This window comes from Saccoglossus kowalevskii, chromosome 17 (genome assembly GCF_978046115.1).
Source record: "Saccoglossus kowalevskii chromosome 17, keSacKowa6.1, whole genome shotgun sequence".
Classification (NCBI taxonomy): Eukaryota; Metazoa; Hemichordata; class Enteropneusta; family Harrimaniidae; genus Saccoglossus; species Saccoglossus kowalevskii.
In genome coordinates, this window is record NC_140657.1 from 1,226,197 (window position 1) to 1,244,286 (window position 18,090).

The 18,090-nt window shown below is 40.8% G+C and overlaps 1 protein-coding gene across 2 annotated transcripts in view; it reads left to right on the plus strand.

Moving 5' to 3' along the window:
* The window catches only part of LOC100374846 (uncharacterized), a 31,794-nt gene extending 27,886 nt beyond the window's left edge, over nucleotides 1-3,908 (plus strand). For both annotated transcript variants that reach the window (XM_006822212.3, XM_078013158.2), the window contains 2 exons: nucleotides 270-439; nucleotides 1,510-3,908. In XM_006822212.3, coding sequence (XP_006822275.1) covers nucleotides 270-439; nucleotides 1,510-2,353 — 1,014 coding nt within the window. In that variant the 3' untranslated portion in view covers nucleotides 2,354-3,908. The remainder of the gene's footprint in view (nucleotides 1-269; nucleotides 440-1,509) is intronic.
* Nucleotides 3,909-18,090: the final 14,182 nt, after the last annotated feature.

Genomic DNA, 18,090 nt, shown 5'->3' on the forward strand with positions numbered 1-18,090 from the left:
ACATATATATTGTTAAACTTGTCTCACACTACTAAGCAGAACAAACTCAAATTACCTACATCTTTGTGAAATTCATCTTTACAAAATAATCTCAATATACAGTACAGTACATGTAATAATATGATTTGATCATAAATCTCATCTTGAATCAGGTGTATTTGAATACATAGCACATGACATTAGAAGGAATGTTTCTCAAATTGTCAAATTTTACTGTGAAATAGTTTGGCTGCTTTCTTCCTAAATATCATAGTTGCATTTGTTCACAGGATATAGAGAGACGAATACCACCAAGAAAACAAGCATCAACCAGTAGTAGTGCAGCAAAAGCTGAGAAACGAGATGAACATATACCAGATAAAGATGTCCAATGGGGTGAAGCTGAGCGTATGGCAGCCAAGGAAAGAGAACGGGACAGGGAAACAAAAAAAAGGAGCAGGTATGCATGATGTATGTGCCATTTATTTCTGTTATATTCAATGTGTATGGATAACAATTGCACATTCTAGCAGTTCAATATACAACATTGAATGAAATATTTGTGAATTTCAATCTTCTATAACGCAGCATGTATGTGATGCTTGCTCACATTGTTTTACCAATAAATGAATGATTTTTGGATATATATGTACTTGCATTTATCTTATCAACACTTGGCTAAAACCTATAAAATCCACATGTGACTCCAGAGTAAAGTTATTTTTACTTATCATGTGTTCTAGCCATGATGCTTTCTCACTTGCTTTTTGTATGAATACACAACATCACATGGAAATACAACTTCCATTCCATACCTTACTAGTTCTTACCATTCATCTGTCTAATATCTTTGCTGAGATGAAATAAGTATTAAATAAATACGTTTGGGTGGGTACGTTTTTGTGTTGGGTGGGCCAGAACCTATATCTTAAAAATACCTGGACTGATTACATTCAAACTTCACACATGCATTATACATAATATTATACATATACACATCAATTTGTTACCCGATCTGATTCAAGATGGCTGACTCAAAATCTAGCATTTCTGGCATTCCGGAACCGGATCTCAGCTATTTACAGATGGATTTTGTTCAAACTTAGGCATACATTAGGCATTATGGCTCATTTTGATGTCATTTTGCTTTTCAGATCAGATTCAAAATAGCTGACTGGTGGCCTTTTTGTTTTAATGAGTGTGGTTGTTTGGCAGTGTCTCTAGCATTCTTGATTATCTTCAGATTTTATATATTCATTATACATCATGTTGTAGATATACAGATGTATTTAAAATGGTAAAGCAATATCACATTGATATAGAAAAGTGCTCGTTTGACAATTAGATACAAATGACTTAATGTACAAGATGACTTAATGTTAAACATTTTAATGTTAAAAAATCAAGAGCATCTGGATTCATATCGCCGACATGTTTATGTTTAAAGTATTACTATTATCAAAACTATATAACTTAAAATTGATAACTAATTGGGACTGTGCTATGCATGGCTTGTTTTTTATGATTTAGGTCACCTGTGAAGCCAAGGAATGAAAAAAGGCATAGCAGATCTCCTCATTCAAACCGTAGAGAAAGCAGACGATCATCGAGTCATCATAGGTCCAGCAGAAGGGAGGAATCTGACTTTGCAACTGCCTTGGAACGAGAGAGAGAAAGACAAAAGCGAGATCAAGAAAAAAGACCTGGTCACAGTCCATACCGTGAGAGGTATAGGAGCAGAAGTCGAGAGAGGCAACAAAGTCGGAGCAGAGAGCAAAGGAGAAGTCGGAGCAGAGAGCAAAGAAGAAGTCGGAGCAGAGAGCAAAGGAGAAGTCGGAGCAGAGAGCAAAGGAGAAGTCAGAGCAGAGAGCAAAGGAGAAGTCAGAGCAGAGAGCGAAGGAGAAGTCGGAGCAGGGATAGAAAAAGTCACAGTAGTCGACAACACAGGGATAGAAGACCTAAAAGTAATAGCAAAGACAGATCTGATTGGGATAGACATTATGAAAGGAAACGTGGTAATAGCAGGGACAGATCTGATCGGGTCAGACATGAGAGGAGACGTAGTAATAGCAGGGACAGATCTGATCGGGATAGACATAATGAGAGGAAACGTAGTAATAGCAGGGACAGATCTGATAGGCGTAAACACAGGGACAAGTCTAATGACAGAAAGCATCACTCACAATCTAAAAATTATGACCGGAAACGCAGTCGTAGTCGCAGTCACGACAGATCCAAGTCTGAAAAACATCGCAGTCAAAACAGATCTAAATCAAAGCACAAGAAAAGTCCTAAATATAAACGTGAAAAGTTGTCCAGAAATAGTTGCAGTCCAGATAGAAATCAACGCAGTAGTTCTCATGAAGAAAGGTGATTTTTCTACAAAACATACTTGCATTTCCTGCCAACTAATTGAAAAAAAATCATGTTTTGTAAATCTGTATATTTGCATATAAACACAAATTATATTCTGTATCAGAATCAATTTTCCTTGCAATATTGCATCTATTGTTGCTGGCTGTGTTATACAATAGATGCTTAGATGAAACAATGATATGTGTGAAGTTTTATCTTTGACAGTTAGTACATATATCCCAAATGTGCTGGCTGGCATGGGGGAACTGAATAATTACAGACACAGACTGAATATTTGTTCATGGAGGTCATTTAAAAAAAAAGGCAACAGTATTGAAAACAATAATGTTCACTGGTATTTAATTTCACTATTTTGATGTTTTGAGTGCATTCGCTGGGTTTAAATTCATGACTATTCGCAGCAATGAGTTTTATTCTATTCATACGCTCACATAGATGTCATTTCATTTATTATTAAAACTGCCAAAACTAAAAATAATAAATTAAGTCGCTAATGTAGTTAAGGACAGATAAGCTTTGAAAGTAAACAGTGAAACTCGCAATGTTGCAAAGAAGATTGATGTCTGCTGTAATCACTAGTAATGAAGGTTTAATGTTCTTCTCACAACTAGTTTGACTGCAAGTTTTACCTGCCTCTCTTCAACTCATACTGATTCATCTGTCAAATAGAATTGTAGAATTACAGTGTTTACAAATTTAAAGATCTTGCATGTTTATTATTGATGATTTATGTAGAATATCATTGACATCAGCATATTGTAGATTGCTTTATTTTCACCCACAAGCTGCACACTTTGCCACCATGAGTGAAATATGAATTGTATGGTTAGTGTGTAACAAAGCCAGTCATTACAATTGTACCCAGGGAGCTCTTCTGTCATTACAATCTCTGCCAATTGTATTGAGTAAGATCTTCTCAGTCATTGTAAGATTTTCTGTCTAATATCTCTGCCAATTGTCATTCATGACAGGATTGCATCCTATACAAACAGATTGCTATATATGATTATTGCAAACATTCCATGCCCTTTGCTTTGTTAGTTTTTGCACTTCTTTGTAAATTTTATAAATGTACAGTTCTTGTCAAGTCAGGAAATTCTTACAAGTGTTCTGCCATTGCCAGCCTTTTTTTTTCCCTTCCTTACACACAGTTGCATTGGTTTGTAAATGAAAGGTACAGTATGTCTGGGAGTCATATATTGACATTACTAGTATCCATATCAGTTTTCTACACTACTTAACTCATAATATTATTTTGTATCTGCTGTAGGTCTGGTTTTCTGATATTCTAGAATCATTGTATTATGGGATGTCCCTGGTATTACCGGTAGTCATGTACAAGTGTGTAATACTGCAACACTGGTGGCGTATTATTTTTTTTTTACAGTTTTATACTCGTTACAGAGAAGTTTTCAAATTTGTACCAAGCTTCTTTTCAAACTTGTACCAAGCAGCAAAGAATTTGCTACGTATTGAAGCATAAAAATGTCTAATTCTGTAATTCTAGAAAGTAAGTTTTTTTTTTTCAATATAGACAAATGTTATTCATACAAGTCTGGATTATCTTGTCATTTCCTTCTAGCACACAATGGAAGTCATTGAGATTATTCCGTGTCTGTCTGTCTGTCTGTCTGTCTGTTCCACTGTTTTCTCAATAACCATTTGTCAAATTAATGATACTTATCCTTAAGGTAGAGATGCGGGTTCGTGTGCACTTGGGAGTGAAATTTTTTTTTTTGCTTTTTATTATCCAAAAAGTCTTGGCTATAGACTGTTGAAATTTTATAGAATTGTGAATAGTGGAACATTACTCAAAAACGATTTTAAAATATAAATAACAGGTGCAAACATTATCTCTTTTGAATGCTTAGCAAGATTTAGCAAGGCTGTACATAAATAATTAAAAAAAACATGGTGAAAAAAAGAAATGACGGGATCTCCATATTATGCACTGTATTTAACTTTTTACAAAACGATAATACATTTAAATTTGAAACTGTAACAGCCATTTTAATTATGAGCATTAGCAAACTTCTTACTGTGTGAATTGTTATGCAAATTAGCAAATATCTCAGCTTCTTTTTAGTGCACATTCCAGAACTTTGGGAAAAAAATAGCTCCTAGACGATTTGACCTTTTGTTTTGAAATTTTCACAAATGATTAGCAATGTGTTTATCTTCAAAACGCCGTTGGGGCATTGTTTTTAGTTGAATAGTGTCACAGCAATCGTACAGACAACTAGCCTGGGTGTTAATTTATGCATAAACTTGAAGTAGTGAAATTTGACAAAATTGACAACTGGTAGACAGTTTTCAAGACGATACTTTCTTCATAGTAAACAGATGTACCCATAAACCAATTTTGTAAGGAAACAGAAGCATGGTTTAGAAGCAAATTTTTTTTAAATCACTTTTGACCAAAAAAGCACATTTTTGTGCATATTTCAAACTACAGTGTCCATAAAAATAAATTACTAACAAAACTTTAAAATTCATACAATAAGCTTTCTGAAAATATATAGTTTTGTGGACAAGGGTCAACTTGGTTTTCTAATTAACTAATTAAAATACCTGTCAGATAAACTGCATCTCTACCTTAAGTAGCAAGTCAGCGCTGAAAGCTTGAAAATTTAAGAAAAAAATCTGCAAAATTACATGCTAATTTTTTAAAGTAACGTAAAGAAGATAGTTAAATGAAAAGCCTGCCAAGTTAGTAAAAGTACATGAAGAGTTGTTAACATTACATGGCTAGTCTACAAAGCTGCTTGAAAACACCCTAAAGTGTCTGCAAAATTACAGGGAAAGTTGCTTGCCAATCTGCAAAGCTGTTAAAGGTATGTGGCAGGTCTGCACATTTGCGCAGTTGGTTGGCAAGCATGAAAAGATAATATAGTTGCATTGACATTTGCATAAAATGTCTAATATTGCTAGTTACATGGTATGACGGCAACATTTTGTATGAAGTTGAGAAAGATGCGTGGCAAATCTATAAAGTTGGTAACGTTATGTAGCATGTCTACAAAGTGGTGTGTAAAACTGATAATGGACCTAGCAAAAGCATGCAAAGTTGGTAACGTTATGTAGCATGTCTACAAAGTGGTGTGTAAAACTGATAATGGACCTAGCAAAAGCATGCAAAGTTGGTAAAGTTATGTAGCATGTCTACAAAGTGGTGTGTAAAACTGGTAATGGACCTAGCAAAAGCATGCAAAGTTGATAAGGTTATGTAGCATGTCTACAAAGTGGTGTGTAAAACTTGTAATTGACTTAGAAAAGCATGCTAAGTTGGTAACGTTATGTAGCATGTCTACAAAGTGGTGTGTAAAACTTGTAATGGACCTAGCAAAAGCATGCGAAGTTGGTAACGATATGTAGTATGTCTACTATAAAGTGGCATGTAAAACTGGTAATGGACCTAGCAAAAGCATGCAAAGTTGATAACGTTATGTAGCATGTCTACAAAGTGGCGTGTAAAACTGGTAATGGACATAGAAAAGCATGCAAAGTTGGTAAAGTTATGTAGCATGTCTACAAAGTGGTGTGTAAAACTTGTAATGGACCTAGCAAAAGCATGCAAAGTTGATAACATTATGTAGCATGTCTACAAAGTGGTGTGTAAAACTGGTAATGGACTTAGAAAAGCATGCAAAGTTGGTAAAGTTATGTAGCATGTCTACAAAGTGGTGTGTAAAACTGGTAATGGACCTAGCAAAAGCATGCAAAGTTGATAACGTTATGTAGCATGTCTACAAAGTGGTGTGTAAAACTGGTAATGGACTTAGAAAAGCATGCAAAGTTGGTAAAGTTATGTAGCATGTCTACAAAGTGGTGTGTAAAACTGGTAATGGACTTAGAAAAGCATGCAAAGTTGATAACGTTATGTAGCATGTCTACAAAGTGGTGTGTAAAATTTGTAATGGACCTAGCAAAAGCATGCCAAGTTGATAACGTTATGTAGCATGTCTACAAAGTAGTGTGTAAAACTGGTAATGGACTTAGAAAAGCATGCAAAGTTGATAACGTTATGTAGCATGTCTACAAAGTGTTGTGTAAAACTGGTAATGGACTTAGAAAAGCATGCAAAGTTGGTAACGTTATGTAGCATGTCTACAAAGTGGTGTGTAAAACTTGTAATGAACTTAGAAAAGCATGCAAAATTGATAACATTATGTGGAAGTCTATCAAGTTGCTTTTTAATATGTGGAACCATGTTTGAGGTACTTGAAAGCCTGCAAAGTTACGTGACAAGTCTGCAAAACTGGTAAAGCTGTGACATGAATTGTTAACGTTACATAGAAATTCTGCAAAGTTGGTAACTTTACATATCAGTCTACACAGTGGGTGTGCAAAACTGATAAATTTACTTTGAAAGCAGCATGAAAATTTGTATTGACAGCCTGCTAAATTATCATCAAAGTTAGTGATGCTATGTGCAACTTGGTTATGCACGACAAGCCAGTAGATTACGTGAAAAGTCTACTGAAAATGACAATGACTCGTAATAAATACCATAACAGCAAATGGATATAATTTCAATATAGCAATTATTATTATTATATGCGTATCGTTTTTCATGATTGAGTCAAATAACAGATCAACAAATGTGGGCACGAACTTGAACTGAATGAATTCCAAGTGGGTCAAGACTAACATGAACGCAACTGTTGTAATCCCTCTGTAAACACAAATGATTACACATTTCAGCACGGGACGAGATCTCATAGTGTGAACCAGGCGTGAACGTAGCAAATATATCAACAACGTACGTAAAGATGTGCGTGTTATCCTAAACCAACATACTCCATCTACCAAATGATAAATATATACAACAATAATTTCAAGACAGTTCAGGAATCAACATGACACTATTATTAAGATTCTATATGCAGCTGGGACGTATAGAAAGTTACTTGCAACAGTGATACAGGGAACACTCTTGTCAACAGTGTTACAGGGAACACTCTTGTCAACAGTGTCACAGGGAACACTCTTGTCAACAGTGTTACAGGGAACACTCTTGTCAACAGTGTTACAGGGAACACTCTTGTCAACAGTGATACAGGGAACACTCTTGTCAACAGTGTTACAGGGAAAACGCTTGTCAACAGTGTTACATGGAACACACTTGTCAACAGTGTTACAGGGAACACTCTTGTCAACAGTGTTACAGGGAACACTCTTGTCAACAGTGTTACAGGGAACACGCTTGTCAACAGTGTTACAGGGAACACGCTTGTCAACAGTGTTACAGGGGACACTTTTGTCAACGGTGTTACAGGGAACACGCTTGTCAACAGTGTTACAGGGAACACGCTTGTCAACAGTGTTACAGGGAACACGCTTGTCAAGTGTTACAGGGAACACGCTTGTCAACAGTGTTACAGGGAACACGCTTGTCAAGTGTTACAGGGAACACGCTTGTCAACAGTGTTACAGGGAACACTCTTGTCAACAGTGTTACAGGGAACACTCTTGTTAACAGTGTTACAGGAAAACACTCTTGTCAACAGTGTTGCAGGGAACACTCTTGTCAACAGTGTTACAGGGAACACTCTTGTCAACAGTGTTACAGGGAACACTCTTGTCAACAGTGTTACAGGGAACACGCTTGTCAACAGTGTTACAGGGAACACGCTTGTCAACAGTGTCACAGGTAACACTCTTGTCAACAGTGTTACAGGGAACACGCTTGTCAACAGTGTTACAGGGAACACTGGTCAACAGTGTTACAGGGAACACTCTTGTCAACAGTGTTACAGGGAACACTCTTGTCAACAGTGTTACAGGGAACACTCTTGTCAACAGTGTTGCAGGGAACACTCTTGTCAACAGTGTTACAGGGAACACTCTTGTCAACAGTGATACAGGGAACACTCTTGTCAACAGTGTTACAGGGAACACGCTTGTCAACAGTGTTACAGGGAACACGCTTGTCAACAGTGTTACATGGAACACACTTGTCAACAGTGTTACAGGGAACATTCTTGTCAACAGTGTTACAGAAAACACTCTTATCAACAGTGTTACAGTGAACACGCTTGTCAACATTGATACAGGAAACACTCTTGTCAACAGTGTTACAGGGAACACGCTTGTCAACAGTGTTACAGGGAACACGCTTGTCAACAGTGTTACAGGGAACACTCTTGTCAACAGTGTTACAGGGAACACGCTTGTCAAGTGTTACAGGGAATGCGCTTGTCAACAGTGTTACAGGGAACACTCTTGTCAACAGTGTTACAGGGAACACTCTTGTTAACAGTGTTACAGGAAAACACTCTTGTCAACAGTGTTGCAGGGAACACTCTTGTCAACAGTGTTACAGGGAACACTCTTGTCAACAGTGTTACAGGGAACACTCTTGTCAACAGTGTTACAGGGAACACGCTTGTCAACAGTGTTACAGGGAACACGCTTGTCAACAGTGTCACAGGTAACACTCTTGTCAACAGTGTTACAGGGAACACGCTTGTCAACAGTGTTACAGGGAACACTCTGGTCAACAGTGTTACAGGGAACACTCTTGTCAACAGTGTTACAGGGAACACTCTTGTTAACAGTGTTACAGGGAACACTCTTGTCAACAGTGTTGCAGGGAACACTCTTGTCAACAGTGTTACAGGGAACACTCTTGTCAACAGTGATACAGGGAACACTCTTGTCAACAGTGTTACAGGGAACACGCTTGTCAACAGTGTTACAGGGAACACGCTTGTCAACAGTGTTACAGGGAACACTCTGGTCAACAGTGTTACAGGGAACACTCTTGTCAACAGTGTTACAGGGAACACTCTTGTCAACAGTGTTGCAGGGAACACTCTTGTCAACAGTGTTACAGGGAACACTCTTGTCAACAGTGATACAGGGAACACTCTTGTCAACAGTGTTACAGGGAACACGCTTGTCAACAGTGTTACAGGGAACACGCTTGTCAACAGTGTTACATGGAACACACTTGTCAACAGTGTTACAGGGAACATTCTTGTCAACAGTGTTACAGGGAACACTCTTGTCAACAGTGTTACAGGGAACACGCTTGTCAACAGTGTTACAGAAAACACTCTTATCAACAGTGTTACAGTGAGCACGCTTGTCAACATTGATACAGGAAACACTCTTGTCAACAGTGTTACAGGGAACACGCTTGTCAACAGTGTTACAGGGAACACTTTTGTCAACAGTGTTACAGGGAACACTCTTGTCAACAGTGTTACAGGGAACACTCTTGTCAACAGTGTTACAGGGAACACTCTTGTCAACAGTGTTACAGGGAACACTCTTGTCAACAGTGTTACAGGGAACACTCTTGTCAACAGTGTTACAGGGAACACTCTTGTTAACAGTGTTACAGGAAAACACTCTTGTCAACAGTGTTGCAGGGAACACTCTTGTCAACAGTGTTACAGGGAACACTCTTGTCAACAGTGTTACAGGGAACACTCTTGTCAACAGTGTTACAGAAAACACTCTTGGCAACAGTGTTACAGGGAACACTCTTGTCAACAGTGTTACAGGGAACACGCTTGTCAACAGTGTTACAGGGAACACGCTTGTCAACAGTGTCACAGGTAACACTCTTGTCAACAGTGTTACAGGGAACACGCTTGTCAACAGTGTTACAGGGAACACTCTGGTCAACAGTGTTACAGGGAACACTCTTGTCAACAGTGTTACAGGGAACACTCTTGTCAACAGGGTTGCAGGGAACACTCTTGTCAACAGTGTTACAGGGAACACTCTTGTCAACAGTGATACAGGGAACACTCTTGTCAACAGTGTTACAGGGAACACGCTTGTCAACAGTGTTACAGGGAACACGCTTGTCAACAGTGTTACATGGAACACACTTGTCAACAGTGTTACAGGGAACATTCTTGTCAACAGTGTTACAGGGAACACTCTTGTCAACAGTGTTACAGGGAACACGCTTGTCAACAGTGTTACAGAAAACACTCTTATCAACAGTGTTACAGTGAACACGCTTGTCAACATTGATACAGGAAACACTCTTGTCAACAGTGTTACAGGAAACACGCTTGTCAACAGTGTTACAGGGAACACTCTTGTCAACAGTGTTACAGGGAACACGCTTGTCAAGTGTTACAGGGAATGCGCTTGTCAACAGTGTTACAGGGAACACTCTTGTCAACAGTGTTACAGGGAACACTCTTGTTAACAGTGTTACAGGAAAACACTCTTGTCAACAGTGTTGCAGGGAACACTCTTGTCAACAGTGTTACAGGGAACACTCTTGTCAACAGTGTTACAGGGAACACTCTTGTCAACAGTGTTACAGGGAACACGCTTGTCAACAGTGTTACAGGGAACACGCTTGTCAACAGTGTCACAGGTAACACTCTTGTCAACAGTGTTACAGGGAACACGCTTGTCAACAGTGTTACAGGGAACACTCTGGTCAACAGTGTTACAGGGAACACTCTTGTCAACAGTGTTACAGGGAACACTCTTGTCAACAGTGTTGCAGGGAACACTCTTGTCAACAGTGTTACAGGGAACACGCTTGTCAACAGTGTTACAGGGAACACTCTGGTCAACAGTGTTACAGGGAACACTCTTGTCAACAGTGTTGCAGGGAACACTCTTGTCAACAGTGTTACAGGGAACACTCTTGTCAACAGTGATACAGGGAACACTCTTGTCAACAGTGTTACAGGGAACACGCTTGTCAACAGTGTTACAGGGAACACGCTTGTCAACAGTGTTACAGGGAACACTCTGGTCAACAGTGTTACAGGGAACACTCTTGTCAACAGTGTTACAGGGAACACTCTTGTCAACAGTGTTGCAGGGAACACTCTTGTCAACAGTGTTACAGGGAACACTCTTGTCAACAGTGATACAGGGAACACTCTTGTCAACAGTGTTACAGGGAACACGCTTGTCAACAGTGTTACAGGGAACACGCTTGTCAACAGTGTTACATGGAACACACTTGTCAACAGTGTTACAGGGAACATTCTTGTCAACAGTGTTACAGGGAACACTCTTGTCAACAGTGTTACAGGGAACACGCTTGTCAACAGTGTTACAGAAAACACTCTTATCAACAGTGTTACAGTGAGCACGCTTGTCAACATTGATACAGGAAACACTCTTGTCAACAGTGTTACAGGGAACACGCTTGTCAACAGTGTTACAGGGAACACTCTTGTCAACAGTGTTACAGGGAACACTCTTGTCAACAGTGTTACAGGGAACACTCTTGTCAACAGTGTTACAGGGAACACTCTTGTCAACAGTGTTACAGGGAACACTCTTGTCAACAGTGTTACAGGGAACACGCTTGTCAAGTGTTACAGGGAACACGCTTGTCAACAGTGTTACAGGGAACACTCTTGTCAACAGTGTTACAGGGAACACTCTTGTTAACAGTGTTACAGGAAAACACTCTTGTCAACAGTGTTGCAGGGAACACTCTTGTCAACAGTGTTACAGGGAACACTCTTGTCAACAGTGTTACAGGGAACACTCTTGTCAACAGTGTTACAGAAAACACTCTTGTCAACAGTGTTACAGGGAACACTCTTGTCAACAGTGTTACAGGGAACACGCTTGTCAACAGTGTTACAGGGAACACGCTTGTCAACAGTGTCACAGGTAACACTCTTGTCAACAGTGTTACAGGGAACACGCTTGTCAACAGTGTTACAGGGAACACTGGTCAACAGTGTTACAGGGAACACTCTTGTCAACAGTGATACAGGGAACACTCTTGTCAACAGTGTTACAGGGAACACGCTTGTCAACAGTGTTACAGGGAACACGCTTGTCAACAGTGTTACATGGAACACACTTGTCAACAGTGTTACAGGGAACATTCTTGTCAACAGTGTTACAGGGAACACGCTTGTCAACAGTGTTACAGAAAACACTCTTATCAACAGTGTTACAGTGAACACGATTGTCAACATTGATACAGGAAACACTCTTGTCAACAGTGTTACAGGGAACACGCTTGTCAACAGTGTTACAGGGAACACGCTTGTCAACAGTGTTACAGGGAACACTCTTGTCAACAGTGTTACAGGGAACACGCTTGTCAAGTGTTACAGGGAATGCGCTTGTCAACAGTGTTACAGGGAACACTCTTGTCAACAGTGTTACAGGGAACACTCTTGTTAACAGTGTTACAGGAAAACACTCTTGTCAACAGTGTTGCAGGGAACACTCTTGTCAACAGTGTTACAGGGAACACTCTTGTCAACAGTGTTACAGGGAACACTCTTGTCAACAGTGTTACAGGGAACACGCTTGTCAACAGTGTTACAGGGAACACGCTTGTCAACAGTGTCACAGGTAACACTCTTGTCAACAGTGTTACAGGGAACACGCTTGTCAACAGTGTTACAGGGAACACTCTGGTCAACAGTGTTACAGGGAACACTCTTGTCAACAGTGTTACAGGGAACACTCTTGTTAACAGTGTTACAGGGAACACTCTTGTCAACAGTGTTACAGGGAACACTCTTGTCAACAGTGATACAGGGAACACTCTTGTCAACAGTGTTACAGGGAACACGCTTGTCAACAGTGTTACAGGGAACACGCTTGTCAACAGTGTCACAGGTAACACTCTTGTCAACAGTGTTACAGGGAACACGCTTGTCAACAGTGTTACAGGGAACACTCTGGTCAACAGTGTTACAGGGAACACTCTTGTCAACAGTGTTACAGGGAACACTCTTGTTAACAGTGTTGCAGGGAACACTCTTGTCAACAGTGTTACAGGGAACACTCTTGTCAACAGTGATACAGGGAACACTCTTGTCAACAGTGTTACAGGGTACACGCTTGTCAACAGTGTTACAGGGAACACGCTTGTCAACAGTGTTACAGGGAACACTCTGGTCAACAGTGTTACAGGGAACACTCTTGTCAACAGTGTTACAGGGAACACTCTTGTCAACAGTGTTGCAGGGAACACTCGTGTCAACAGTGTTACAGGGAACACTCTTGTCAACAGTGATACAGGGAACACTCTTGTCAACAGTGTTACAGGGAACACGCTTGTCAACAGTGTTACAGGGAACACGCTTGTCAACAGTGTTACATGGAACACACTTGTCAACAGTGTTACAGGGAACATTCTTGTCAACAGTGTTACAGGGAACACTCTCGTCAACAGTGTTACAGGGAACACGCTTGTCAACAGTGTTACAGAAAACACTCTTATCAACAGTGTTACAGTGAGCACGCTTGTCAACATTGATACAGGAAACACTCTTGTCAACAGTGTTACAGGGAACACGCTTGTCAACAGTGTTACAGGGAACACTTTTGTCAACAGTGTTACAGGGAACACTCTTGTCAACAGTGTTACAGGGAACACTCTTGTCAACAGTGTTACAGGGAACACTCTTGTCAACAGTGTTACAGGGAACACTCTTGTCAACAGTGTTACAGGGAACACTCTTGTCAACAGTGTTACAGGGAACACTCTTGTTAACAGTGTTACAGGAAAACACTCTTGTCAACAGTGTTGCAGGGAACACTCTTGTCAACAGTGTTACAGGGAACACTCTTGTCAACAGTGTTACAGGGAACACTCTTGTCAACAGTGTTACAGAAAACACTCTTGGCAACAGTGTTACAGGGAACACTTTTGTCAACAGTGTTACAGGGAACACGCTTGTCAACAGTGTTACAGGGAACACGCTTGTCAACAGTGTCACAGGTAACACTCTTGTCAACAGTGTTACAGGGAACACGCTTGTCAACAGTGTTACAGGGAACACTCTGGTCAACAGTGTTACAGGGAACACTCTTGTCAACAGTGTTACAGGGAACACTCTTGTCAACAGTGTTACAGGGAACACTCTTGTCAACAGGGTTGCAGGGAACACTCTTGTCAACAGTGTTACAGGGAACACTCTTGTCAACAGTGATACAGGGAACACTCTTGTCAACAGTGTTACAGGGAACACGCTTGTCAACAGTGTTACAGGGAACACGCTTGTCAACAGTGTTACATGGAACACACTTGTCAACAGTGTTACAGGGAACATTCTTGTCAACAGTGTTACAGGGAACACTCTTGTCAACAGTGTTACAGGGAACACGCTTGTCAACAGTGTTACAGAAAACACTCTTATCAACAGTGTTACAGTGAACACGCTTGTCAACATTGATACAGGAAACACTCTTGTCAACAGTGTTACAGGGAACACGCTTGTCAACAGTGTTACAGGGAACACTCTTGTCAACAGTGTTACAGGGAACACGCTTGTCAAGTGTTACAGGGAATGCGCTTGTCAACAGTGTTACAGGGAACACTCTTGTCAACAGTGTTACAGGGAACACTCTTGTTAACAGTGTTACAGGAAAACACTCTTGTCAACAGTGTTGCAGGGAACACTCTTGTCAACAGTGTTACAGGGAACACTCTTGTCAACAGTGTTACAGGGAACACTCTTGTCAACAGTGTTACAGGGAACACGCTTGTCAACAGTGTTACAGGGAACACGCTTGTCAACAGTGTCACAGGTAACACTCTTGTCAACAGTGTTACAGGGAACACGCTTGTCAACAGTGTTACAGGGAACACTCTGGTCAACAGTGTTACAGGGAACACTCTTGTCAACAGTGTTACAGGGAACACTCTTGTCAACAGTGTTGCAGGGAACACTCTTGTCAACAGTGTTACAGGGAACACTCTTGTCAACAGTGATACAGGGAACACTCTTGTCAACAGTGTTACAGGGAACACGCTTGTCAACAGTGTTACAGGGAACACTCTGGTCAACAGTGTTACAGGGAACACTCTTGTCAACAGTGTTACAGGGAACACTCTTGTCAACAGTGTTGCAGGGAACACTCTTGTCAACAGTGTTACAGGGAACACTCTTGTCAACAGTGATACAGGGAACACTCTTGTCAACAGTGTTACAGGGAACACGCTTGTCAACAGTGTTACAGGGAACACGCTTGTCAACAGTGTTACAGGGAACACTCTGGTCAACAGTGTTACAGGGAACACTCTTGTCAACAGTGTTACAGGGAACACTCTTGTCAACAGTGTTGCAGGGAACACTCTTGTCAACAGTGTTACAGGGAACACTCTTGTCAACAGTGATACAGGGAACACTCTTGTCAACAGTGTTACAGGGAACACGCTTGTCAACAGTGTTACAGGGAACACGCTTGTCAACAGTGTTACATGGAACACACTTGTCAACAGTGTTACAGGGAACATTCTTGTCAACAGTGTTACAGGGAACACTCTTGTCAACAGTGTTACAGGGAACACGCTTGTCAACAGTGTTACAGAAAACACTCTTATCAACAGTGTTACAGTGAGCACGCTTGTCAACATTGATACAGGAAACACTCTTGTCAACAGTGTTACAGGGAACACGCTTGTCAACAGTGTTACAGGGAACACTCTTGTCAACAGTGTTACAGGGAACACTCTTGTCAACAGTGTTACAGAGAACACTCTTGTCAACAGTGTTACAGGGAACACTCTTGTCAACAGTGTTACAGGGAACACTCTTGTCAACAGTGTTACAGGGAACACGCTTGTCAAGTGTTACAGGGAACACGCTTGTCAACAGTGTTACAGGGAACACTCTTGTCAACAGTGTTACAGGGAACACTCTTGTTAACAGTGTTACAGGAAAACACTCTTGTCAACAGTGTTGCAGGGAACACTCTTGTCAACAGTGTTACAGGGAACACTCTTGTCAACAGTGTTACAGGGAACACTCTTGTCAACAGTGTTACAGAAAACACTCTTGTCAACAGTGTTACAGGGAACACTCTTGTCAACAGTGTTACAGGGAACACGCTTGTCAACAGTGTTACAGGGAACACGCTTGTCAACAGTGTCACAGGTAACACTCTTGTCAACAGTGTTACAGGGAACACGCTTGTCAACAGTGTTACAGGGAACACTGGTCAACAGTGTTACAGGGAACACTCTTGTCAACAGTGTTACAGGGAACACTCTTGTCAACAGTGTTACAGGGAACACTCTTGTCAACAGTGTTGCAGGGAACACTCTTGTCAACAGTGTTACAGGGAACACTCTTGTCAACAGTGATACAGGGAACACTCTTGTCAACAGTGTTACAGGGAACACGCTTGTCAACAGTGTTACAGGGAACACGCTTGTCAACAGTGTTACATGGAACACACTTGTCAACAGTGTTACAGGGAACATTCTTGTCAACAGTGTTACAGGGAACACGCTTGTCAACAGTGTTACAGAAAACACTCTTATCAACAGTGTTACAGTGAACACGCTTGTCAACATTGATACAGGAAACACTCTTGTCAACAGTGTTACAGGGAACACGCTTGTCAACAGTGTTACAGGGAACACGCTTGTCAACAGTGTTACAGGGAACACTCTTGTCAACAGTGTTACAGGGAACACGCTTGTCAAGTGTTACAGGGAATGCGCTTGTCAACAGTGTTACAGGGAACACTCTTGTCAACAGTGTTACAGGGAACACTCTTGTTAACAGTGTTACAGGAAAACACTCTTGTCAACAGTGTTGCAGGGAACACTCTTGTCAACAGTGTTACAGGGAACACTCTTGTCAACAGTGTTACAGGGAACACTCTTGTCAACAGTGTTACAGGGAACACGCTTGTCAACAGTGTTACAGGGAACACGCTTGTCAACAGTGTCACAGGTAACACTCTTGTCAACAGTGTTACAGGGAACACGCTTGTCAACAGTGTTACAGGGAACACTCTGGTCAACAGTGTTACAGGGAACACTCTTGTCAACAGTGTTACAGGGAACACTCTTGTTAACAGTGTTACAGGGAACACTCTTGTCAACAGTGTTGCAGGGAACACTCTTGTCAACAGTGTTACAGGGAACACTCTTGTCAACAGTGATACAGGGAACACTCTTGTCAACAGTGTTACAGGGAACACGCTTGTCAACAGTGTTACAGGGAACACGCTTGTCAACAGTGTTACAGGGAACACTCAGGTCAACAGTGTTACAGGGAACACTCTTGTCAACAGTGTTACAGGGAACACTCTTGTCAACAGTGTTGCAGGGAACACTCTTGTCAACAGTGTTACAGGGAACACTCCTGTCAACAGTGATACAGGGAACACTCTTGTCAACAGTGTTACAGGGAACACGCTTGTCAACAGTGTTACAGGGAACACGCTTGTCAACAGTGTTACATGGAACACACTTGTCAACAGTGTTACAGGGAACATTCTTGTCAACAGTGTTACAGGGAACACTCTTGTCAACAGTGTTACAGGGAACACGCTTGTCAACAGTGTTACAGAAAACACTCTTATCAACAGTGTTACAGTGAGCACGCTTGTCAACATTGATACAGGAAACACTCTTGTCAACAGTGTTACAGGGAACACGCTTGTCAACAGTGTTACAGGGAACACTCTTGTCAACAGTGTTACAGGGAACACACTTGTCAACAGTGTTACAGGGAACACTCTTGTCAACAGTGTTACAGGGAACACTCTTGTCAACAGTGTTACAGGGAACACTCTTGTCAACAGTGTTACAGGGAACACTCTTGTCAACAGTGTTACAGGGAACACTCTTGTTAACAGTGTTACAGGAAAACACTCTTGTCAACAGTGTTGCAGGGAACACTCTTGTCAACAGTGTTACAGGGAACACTCTTGTCAACAGTGTTACAGGGAACACTCTTGTCAACAGTGTTACAGAAAACACTCTTGGCAACAGTGTTACAGGGAACACTCTTGTCAACAGTG